The 10,518-nt window shown below is 44.0% G+C and overlaps 1 protein-coding gene across 1 annotated transcript; it reads right to left on the reverse strand.

Moving 5' to 3' along the window:
- Window positions 1-201: 201 nt before the first annotated feature.
- Window positions 202-10,321, reverse strand: WNT16 (wingless-type MMTV integration site family, member 16). The gene is made up of 3 exons (XM_010581330.1): window positions 10,261-10,321; window positions 8,430-8,716; window positions 202-666 (listed from the first exon to the last, which is right to left on the reverse strand). Exons 1-3 carry the CDS (start codon window positions 10,319-10,321, stop codon window positions 202-204), a joined length of 813 nt encoding a protein of 270 aa, XP_010579632.1.
- Between the last annotated feature and the right edge of the window lie 197 nt (window positions 10,322-10,518).

Raw genomic sequence — 10,518 nt, forward strand, 5'->3', positions numbered from 1 at the left:
CTGTCCCCGTGTGCAGGCTGCTATTCGTTCGGTTGCTCTTTCATTCGCCAAATGCTTGGACTACCCGGTGTCTGGCAATACCCCTTCCCCTGAGGCTGATCCCCCTGCAATCCCACATGACAAGAGTAATTGCCGCCTGCGCGGCAGTTGTGTATACCAAACAGCGCAGGGCGGTTTGGCTGTTGTTTTCTGTACTTCACCTTATTTGCAGGTGTGTACGTCGGTCATGGTCTCGCACCTCCGGCAGCGCACGTAGCAGCACCAGACAAACTTGCATTCGCACCTTTCCACGTGCCTGACAACGTGGGTGTTGTACCCGCGCCCACAGCAGAGCAGGTTGCAGCCGTCGGGTCCGTCCGAGGTGCGGTTACATTCCCTTCCCTGAGTCCCAGGGATCCCCAATTTTTGGTCTTCGACACAGTAATTGGGCGATTTGTTCATATACAGCAGGTCTTCTTTCCTGATTGGTATTTTTCGCTGGCTTTTTTCTTTCCTGCGTAGCTTTTTTTTCGGTCTGTCTGATATTTGTATGCTATTTTCATACTTATCTTTTAGAAACCGGCCAATCTTTTCAAAGGAGGACATTGTTTTCCAGCAAGTTTTCACAGCACAGGACCCAGAAACACCGTGACAACGGCAATCCACTGACATCAGCTTTGCTACAGCCTGAAAGCAAAGAGAGAATGACATTTGGACGTGGTCTTTCGTTCATTAGGAATACTGCCTGACATCAGTTACACAGAGGTCTCGAAGTATTTAATATTACAGCTGCCATTGGTGCCATTTCAGTGATGGGGAAGCCAGAGTGCAGGAGGATACGTGTTAGGAATCAGGTTTCCAACTCCGGACCCCCACTATGAGAAGCCTGATCTTCAGAGTGGCTCTGCGTTTGCACTTTGCAATGGCGATAACATAGCAATATCGAACCGCAATAACAAAAGCTTGTATTTCTGACTGGCTTTTCACTCTAGAGGATCCTAAATACCTGAAGTGACACATCTTGCGTCTCTCCTTCCACCACTGGAATGCAAACAGCCCTTGCGGGGAATAGCAGGAGGGGAAGCAGGGATAGGGTAGGTAAAGGCACCGCTCCTGCATTGGAATACATTTACTGGGCAGGTCTATGCCACCTTTTAAGGGTGCCTTGCGGCTACCATCAAGATCACTAAACATTCCCAGCGCAGTCTGTAACTAAGGCCACGGGAATGGCTTGAGGCCGCACAGCAGTGTCTGTGCGACCAGCGTGGCTCAGCACCCGAAGCAGCGCAGCCCGGAGGCACCTCGGGGCAGATCTGTGCTGGAAGAGCAGAAGGATGCCCACGTCTCTGAGCTCCACGGACAGTCTATCAAAGGAGCCACTCAGCTCAGCAGAGGTATCGTCAACTCAGGTACTCCGGAGTAAATCTCAGGTGCTTCTCACTTACAGGATCAAGCCCTGTTCTTCTACTTTAGGCTTACTTGTACTATCATGGGTTTCTAGCGTTTCCAGTTGCATAATGGCTCTATATCTAACACAATTTGATAGCTGCATTCATATTACTTTTATAGCTTTTGATGTTTTCACAAAATTTCCACAGTTATTACGAACATTAAAACACCCTTAGATGGGCTACTTTTCCATGCCCATGCTGAGGCGAGCACTGGGCTGAACAATAACTGAGCAACAATGGGAATCTGCAGCCTGCATTAAGCTTTTGCAACACACATGAATTTTGGCTCAGTTTACAGGAGACTAAGCCTCGAAGAACTGGAATCTGTAAACAAGCAGTAACTTTATCTGGGACTACAACTCAAATAGTCAGCAGACAATCAATATAATACTTCCTGCTGGAATATCTAATAGTCATAGTATAAAATTATACAATTAGACTTGTGACACATCTCACATTAGAGTTTGGAAAAGTGTGCAGAAAAATCATCCCATGCACAGATACAGCAAAAAGACAAGGTATCATACTTTTTGTTTTGTTTTACCTTTCCATTAATGGACTTTCTGGAGCCATCCTGTAGACTCCTACAGGTCATTGGTTAATGGCGTGGAAAGCCCATGTTACCATCTTGCATTTTACTAACCTTTCCCCCCATATTTAATTTCCACAATCAAGGCAATTGGGAAATGTAACAGAAAGTGTAAATTTTAAATTAACTCATAGTAAGTTTCTCTTGAAACTTCTCATGCAGCAAGGCAAATACAGATTCAAATTATTCCTCTGTGGAGGAACCACTAGTTCCCACACAATGGGGAAGACAAACCCTCCTCCCAGCCTCATGATGTTTATTAAATTTCACCCTAAACCTTCACTTACCCCACAGCTCCCACAAATATTAACTGCTGTCAATCTGTATCTTTCTCAAACTGTCTTAGCGAAGAAAAAAACAGAAGACAAATCTAGCTAACACCCTCCTCTGGTTTCCCCTGAGAAAGTAGTTTCATTTGTGCCTGTTCCTAAGCCTTGATTTTGCAGTGAGATCTGAGCCCTGAAATCCTACCGGGCCCTACTGACCCTGTGCAGGACCAGAAACAAACTCAAGTCCCAGACTGCTTATTTGCAGCTCAGGCAGCACAAACGCCATCCTCACAGTTTCAGAGTTAGTCAAGGCACAGAGCAGATAAAGTGAGCTAGTTCTACCCTGTGTGTTAAACTAGGACTTTTCATCATGGTGAATATGGTCACTGAAGTTTGGGATGAGTCCAATGTGGGTAAATCCATTGATTTCAGTGGGAGTTGAGGCCTCCTGGCACGTTCTGCCCCAAAGATATTGACACAAGCCTGAGTTGGTATTTGCGTGTAACTCTACAAACCAGTACAGGAGATATTTCCAGATGCTGTGGATTGCTTTTGGGATTGGAGATTTGTCCCTATGCTGGAAGAAATAAGAACATTGCAATAAGCAGACCCTCACCCCAGAGCACACACAGACTCTTTCAGTGGCAAATCAACCGGCAGTAATTCTTGTAGATACTTAACTTCTCTCCTTCACAGGCTAGCTTCTGTTTAATAGACAGACTTGACCTTGTATCTCAAGAATCTATCAATAAGGAAATCACTGAGTAGTCAGAATATGCATCATTAAGATGTAACAGTGATTGAGGCAGATGAGAATTTGAGATCCAAAGACAGAAAGTCTTTGTTAGAATACAGATCACCTAATAAAATGTCAAGGAAAAGAGAAACACGATATCAAAAGATAAATTTTACACACAATTTACAAACAGAAGGGATGTAATAGTATTTTCCAATTTCTAATTATTAGTTATTTGCATCAAGGCAAGTAACTAGAATCTCAAAGTAGTATGAAATCACATTGTGCTGTAAGATTTGTATGGTTATAGATGCAATCCTCACTTTCACTGCAGTATGACAGGGTACTAACTAGGGAAGAAACAACAGAGGGAAAATAAACAATTTGGCTTGGGGAAAGAAATGTACTTCCCAGTCTGATAGAATCAGGCATAGTAAAATCTGGATGAGGCAGAAGGATCCAGAAATTGTCAGAGGAAGCACTGGACATGTCTGCTAGGTGCTAGGGGTGAGTTACTTCCATGTGGGCAAGTAGCCCAGCAGATGACACTCGGAGTTTTTCTCTGAGGATGAATTAATGAAAACTGAAAGGAGACAGAGTTTCTAAACAGGAGCAGAAACGTGTTGGAGTCTCAGGCTGATATCAAAATATAAAAATCCAGCATGTATTAGCAGGGTATGTACGATCAGGTGAATGCAAGAACTACAAATGTGTTTGAGTGTGGAAACACCGAGAACATCCGCAGCAGTTACAAACATATGTGGTTTTATTCTGTGTTGCTCAGGATTGTCACATGAAGCTTTGATGCACTCTGTTTTAGAATGACTTATGGTCTCATCACATTTGTGCATGACCCCAGGCTATTGCTTCCCAGCTGCTAGGATGGGCAAGTTTTCTGGGTTGCCTCTACTGCCAGCACAGGGAGCTGACATCTTGCTTTGCCTGATCACAAAACATGCCGCTGGATCTCAGGCTGCCACGTGAACTTCAATGAACAAACTCCCATAGTTGAACATCTGGCAAAATTTAGGGACTAGGTATCTTCTCTTGCTGTTTTCTTGCAAGCAAACCTAAGATGGTGCTTATAGAGCCAACGCAGCCTTCTGGTGGGACGTGGCTGCAACGTACGCCTGCATCTCAGCAGAGCTACTGGGATGCACAGAGTTACTGGGAGCGTGACTTCCAGACTGACTCCACAACCAGTGCTCGGTTTCACACCGTTCAATTCACATGGTGAATCTTTCCAGTTATTCCTGAAATTGTGAGAGGATTCTTCCTAAGGAACAAAATTTCATAGAGAACTTCAGAGGAGCACTGTTACTCACAGAAACATGGTGGGTAGACATGTCCTTCTGTGCAAGCTGGGACAGGTTTTCAGTTTTCTTAGGCTGGTCATGAAACCGACTGACTGCTTCTGAGAAACGATCGGTGTGGAACTGAGCTGGATCCACGAGTGTTTTGTTTGGCCACAAGCCCACCCGAGCGGCTCCTCTTGCCCCTATTGCCCCGGTGGTACTAGCGCAACAAGAGTGCAGGGTTAAGTAAGTGATGAACTGGATACAATGCTGAACGCTGGTCTATGTTAAAAATTAACCTGAAAAAAAGGTCATTTTTAAACTGACTTCCTTCCACCGATCCAATGCAATTAACAGAGGGAGCGGCGTGGGGTGGGAATGTGTGGCTAGAAGAGGTGGATGGGCTGAAAGCAGAGAGTGGTCTGCAGCGAAGGAGAGTTTCAGTGGAATCACAGTTTGTATACCCTTTAATGCTAATTAATGCTTAATATCTCCAAGCGAAGCTCTCCGCAGGCACTGTTCTCAGCTGTGAGACAGGGGCTGCCAGTACTTGTTTTGCAATGGGAACCGACACCTGTAATCAAACAGCCTAATTTAAGCCACTGGTAGAACTAATAGGACTATTTATGAAGACAAGCACATGTCCTACCGGGGGTACAGCACTTTTTAAGAACAGTTGCAGACTGTTGGTGGGTCTGTTACCAACCCACAAATATCAGTAAAAATAAACTCTCTGATGAGCCAAGCTATCTCAATGTGAGAACGCAAGTCAAATAAACTTCCACAAGTGGAAAACTGAGCAGAATTCTTCTATCAGTAAAAAAAATACTAATACAATAAAAGTCAACCCATAGTACCTGACTGCCCTCACCCTTTTCTATAAGGAGCAGAGGTGCCCAACTCACATATGCACATCTAAGCACACTGAACATTACAATGCTAAAAGATGAAGAACATTTATCTTGTGGCAGAAAAAGGAATGAAATCTGGATCTCCTGAGGTTCAGGTTAGTCTCCTAAACAGTGGACAACTCAATCAAAGGATCCTTACTGTTTTAAAATTGATATATCTTGGATTTAACTACGAGATGTAGAAATGTAAAATAGCATTTTGTACGGAAATGGGAACAGAACAAGAGGATTCTGCACATACCAGTTCCATTAGCAACTCCAAACAAACACAGAAGTATTGTCCCTGGAAGACTGCTCTTGCAAGACACAGAACCAGGAACGTGACAGTATTTATTACAAAAGGTCATAAGGTACCAAAATATATTGCAAAACATCCTTCTTGTAAGCCCCAAAACATGAAGGTCAACATTTTCCAACATCTCCTAGCTAAGGATTTTGAAACTACAGAAATGAGAGTTCGACTAAACTTTACTTCCACTAATATTGCTGCTAGAATTCCCAAGTACCAACAGTAAACATTCTCTTTTGCTCTGGACAGTGGTCAAAATATTTGCTTTATCCTACAGTTTGCCATTAAGTTACAAAATATTCAGGCACAGAGGCTGACTAAATACTCTGCATATTTTCTTCCAAGATAACGAACAACAAATACGCCATTGATACAAAATCAGTGAAACAAGGATCTTCTGGCCTTTCAGGCTTGCAGCGGATGGGTTTTTTTAAAAAAACATCATGTTTGGAAAAGGAATGAGTGTATGTATCGTGTGCACCAAATAAGCCTGTGACAGCGTACTTTGAGAGCCTTGTTGGAGAGCTCAGTATTGTGAAAAGCCTGAAACCCCGAAAGGTCCTCAGGACCTAATGGATCCTATTGGGCCAGATTCTACCACATTCCTGGAGACTGACGGCCTAGTCTAAAACTCTGGTTTCATGAAATTATGTATAGTAAGAGGTACCACTCAACGTAAATAGTAATAGAAGATACTGCAGTTGCACTACATTGAAGATGTGGACTCAGAATCAATTATATTTTCACGCGTATAACCCATATCTAAGATAACTTGGATCGTGTCAAAAATACTATTCATGGAAAATGAAGGCTCGCTTAACCACCTCCTCCAGCCCCTTGTAGCTTTAGCTCACTGTTTGAAAACACGTTCTCTTCAGCTGAACATACTTTTCCCTTTGCCAGTCAGTCCTGTCCCCATGACAATAGGTGGCCCAACTGTCTGTGTGACCGCTGTAGATGAGATCAGGGAACCGATCCAACTTTAAAGAAAGCAACACCAAAAGAAAAGATGCTGTTCTACGCTGTGTGTGTATGTGTGTGTGTGTCTGTGTTTGTGTGTGGGGGGGTTTTGAAGCTGAATGGTTCCTCGGTACAGTTCACAGCACAGGACCCCAGGCAGTTCTGCTGGCACGCCTGCAGGAATGAGTGATGAGCACAAGGATGGTATGGGAAGATCATAAGCGAACACTGTCACTGAAGACAAAAGGACAGCAAACTACTGCTGCTGCTAACATAAAGCTAAAGGCAGACAAGAGAACAGGGTACTAAAGAGAAGACCTGTGTCGCTGCCGCCTAAACACAGAAATTGCATCTCTCTTTCTCTTTGAATTTCCTCTGGAGCCTTGCAGGCTTCTTCCCTACACTTCCACTGTCACTCTAATCCGAGAAAATGGCACTGTCTAAATGACAAACATGAGTATTAAAATAAAATTTCCTATCTGTACTGTATATGTAAAATCATGAAATTGAGAGATAATTTTATGGAGATTATGATCTTCTCCCTCAACTATCTCTCTCTACAAAGGTGATAAATGACCCTTTGCTCTTTCCCTAAGAAAATAATCACTTAATCTTCTGTTCCTCTTATTAACGTCCCCTACTACACAATACCAACCACCTTTCCGTGGAGATGATTTAGCTGACTGGCATCTAATTAAACTCACAGTAACTGTTCTCAGCATCTACTTAGGTTTAAAGTTTGCTGCTTCTACTTCAGTCCTGAAAAGGGCCTATGTCCCTGAAAGATTTTCTGGTTTTCCAACTATATAACTTAATTAAATTAAATAGCATATATTACCTTGTAAACTGTAAAAATTAGTTTAAATTAAAATAGTTTGCAATGATACCACCATGGCTCTATGGCTATTCCCAGTCTACGGCGGATAGGAAAGTTGTTTTCAGTAAAACCCACTGGTGCTGCTTCTGGCTACAGGAAATTACTGAGCTACAATGGAGTCCATCAATATGTGTACTCAAAACCAGAGGGTGTCCATTTCTTTTCTTTAGTTATAGCTCTGTCACTGAGCAGAACAGATTTAAAGCATTACGGGGCCAGAGAGAGCCATTAAACACTTAGGAAGTTAAAAACTCCAAGGTAAAGCAGAGAAAGTAATTTTAAAGCAAGAACCAGAATCCAGGTCTCGGCCATTCCAGATGTAAGCCCCAAGCACTACATTACAGACTCACATCTCCCTGTATTGGCTCTCTGTTTCTGCCCCCATTTATCACCCTCTGCAGAACAGGACAGGAGGACCCAATGTCACACACCCACATTTCCTCCGCAGCCGTGGGTTTGAAGTCCTCTGCGCTGAAGAAGAGCTGCCCGAAGCCAGTCTCCTCTCACTTCTCTGACGAGTGCCCTAACCAGCAGGCTACTTTAAAATAGAGGTGTCGTTTCCATCCCATTTTTTAAAAGAAAACGTTAACTCTCTATTTCCTCTCTGAGCAATTTTAGACTTCTGGTCTCAGCCGCGGACCCCAGACTGTGGATGGGTAACCATGCCTCGTGTCCAGTCTGCCTGCTCATTCAGTATTAGAGAGAATTAAAAATGCAGGTCATGATAATAACAGAATAATCAGTGAAATAACTCCTAACGTATTATGCTGATAACAAGACTATTTCGGGTTTGCTACAGAATATCAAATGCCTATTTAAGATAACTGATTAGCACTCCAGATCTAATTCTTATTTTGTGGATTTTATTTTAACCTGTTTAGTTAGTTTAGTTAGTTGTTTAAAACCAGCTCTGATTCCTAGTTTGTACAGGTTTGCTTTGGTGACGTTAGTGCCGTTCTTGCCGTTGGCCCCATCTGTACCTGCAGTCAAGGACAGGCCTCGTTTGGTTGATGCCATTTTTGTCAACGAAGGCGAACAAGCAGTCGCTGCCATTTCGGAACAGTGACACATACCTGCCTCCCAGCCTCGTTGTTGTGCAGGTTCATCGCCGCCAGTCCGCTCCCGCTCTTGCCCGTTACGTTCTTAACGGGCACATCCAGGAACCTTCTGCTGAACGACATTCCATAGTGGATGTCGTCAGAGCAGCCGCCCCAGTGCCAGCCCTCGCTGGCCGAGCCGCCATGCCGCAGGTTCATGTCGCAGGAACACTCGGTCATGTTTCCTGCGCTGCACGATCGCGTCACTGAATGCACGAGGCCCGCCGACGTCACTGCGTATATGAACGCGGTCTCCTTCGTGCCTACAAAGCAAGGCACGAATACGTTACTTCGCAACTCCCTCCGATTACCTTCCTGGCGGAGCTGTAGAAAGCGATTTTACAAGCCAGACTACTATTAAAAGGGAACAGCTACAAGTCTAAAGTCATCATAGCTTGGTCTGTAGAGTTAACTTGTTTAAAGCAGTGGATATTCACATCCAAAAAAGACTTCGGGGCCTCTTCGTATGACCACGCCATTAATGGAGCTGTTTCTGGCTGCTTGTACCATGCGATTTTTGGTAACTCCTTTCTAAATCTGGTTGGCAACTTTATTTGCCACAGAAACCTACAAGTTAATTAAGTTTTAATAATAAAAAAAATCAAACCCAAAAGAAACCACACCCCAGGCCCCTTACTTTCCACTCTGCTTTTCACTATTCCTATTGATTTGAAGAAGAAGAGAAGGTTAGTTCAGATCGTGGAGGAGGAACTCGAAGCTGTCACAATCCTGGGTTACTTTGGTGTGGGGCCAGAACTTACCTCATGCTAAATTTAGCAAACATCGAGGTTATTCGAATTCACAAAGGCTGCTCTAATTCACAAAGGTTGCAAACAGCCCCAAGAATCTTAAAGCAGGCAGAAATCAGGATGGCGCAAGGATATTTAGGCCATGTGCTTTTCCAAGAATAAGCTGGCCACAGGAAAGACATCAGTACAAAAACCTTTAACTGTTATACTATATCTCAGAAGAATCATGGCGGGACCTGCCTGGGCCTCTTAAGCCAGTCTCATTCTCTGAGACTTCTAGCGTAATGTGGCACAGACCTTTAAACCGTGTTAAGCAAGGCATACTCTCTAAGCAAACTGAAAATCAATGACTGGCCATTAACTGCAGCTAAAATTTCACTGTACTCATTTTCACTGTTGTAAAAACAATTTGTTATTTCCAGCCTCCCGAGTTTCTGTCTCACGGGCAGGAAAGTTCCTGTTTGTGTCTCCTGTTTGTATTAGTCTGTGGTGCTGGTGCCATCGTAAAATGCTTCCACAGGACACACTAGAGAAGCTTTGCGGGTTAGCAGTGCCGCTCATTTATGGGTCTGCGGGAACAGTCCTTCCCATTGGACAGAAGGACTAACATACAATACATATGGCTACACATAGCAGGGTAAACTGCTCCCTCTTTGGTTTGGTTTTTTTTTTTTTCCTTTTCCTTTTTGGAATACATGTCACTTTTTATTGCTCATCTTGTGTTTCGATGGTTTCACGGTTGGGTTTTTTTTTCACTGTTGTATCGCAGCATAAAGTGAAGATTGCAGAAATACAAAACGAAGTACTACGATACTTGAGCTCACATCAACGGCTACGCTGAAATCATTGAGCAGAGTGCTCGAAAGAACCTTTGACACCGCCGTTCGATGCAAACGAAATGTCCATACTTCATTGTAAATTTCAGCAATATCCATTATTAGCTCATGCAACCAAAGCGGCTCGGGTCTTGCTGCGCTGAGCAATACCGCCTCACTGAGCACATAGGATACGTTCTAAAGCAATCGGCGTTGCGTACGGTGCTGCGAGCAGATCTTTACCTGCAGCCAAGCGGCCTTTTCGAAATACCGCGTGCCATTGCCCCACTCCCTTAGTAATCATGACGTAAGGGGATAAACCCGACACCGGTCTAAGAATAACAGCATTTCGACACAGCTAAGTGGATCTGGTTGAAGGCGCTGTCATCCACGGACGCGTCAAGCAAACAAATGACAAGGAGCAAGAATAATTTGGGGAAGACAATGGCAGGTTTTGTCCGCCCGGGGCCGTCCCGCGTACCTGCGCTGGCCTCCCGGGGC

The sequence above is a fragment of the Haliaeetus leucocephalus genome, unplaced genomic scaffold, assembly GCF_000737465.1.
Source record: "Haliaeetus leucocephalus isolate CR32 unplaced genomic scaffold, Haliaeetus_leucocephalus-4.0 Scaffold763, whole genome shotgun sequence".
NCBI classification, from domain to species: Eukaryota; Metazoa; Chordata; class Aves; order Accipitriformes; family Accipitridae; genus Haliaeetus; species Haliaeetus leucocephalus.

Coding starts and splice junctions, on each gene's coding strand:
- WNT16 (XM_010581330.1), bottom strand. CDS start 10,321: ATGATTACTAAGGGAGTGGGGCAATGGCACGCGGTATTTCGAAAAGGC. Junction 8,717..10,260: donor AAAAGGCCGCTTGGCTGCAG/GTAAAGATCTGC, acceptor CTTGCTTTGTAG/GCACGAAGGAGACCGCGTTC. Junction 667..8,429: donor ACAACGAGGCTGGGAGGCAG/GTATGTGTCACT, acceptor CTTTGCTTTCAG/GCTGTAGCAAAGCTGATGTC.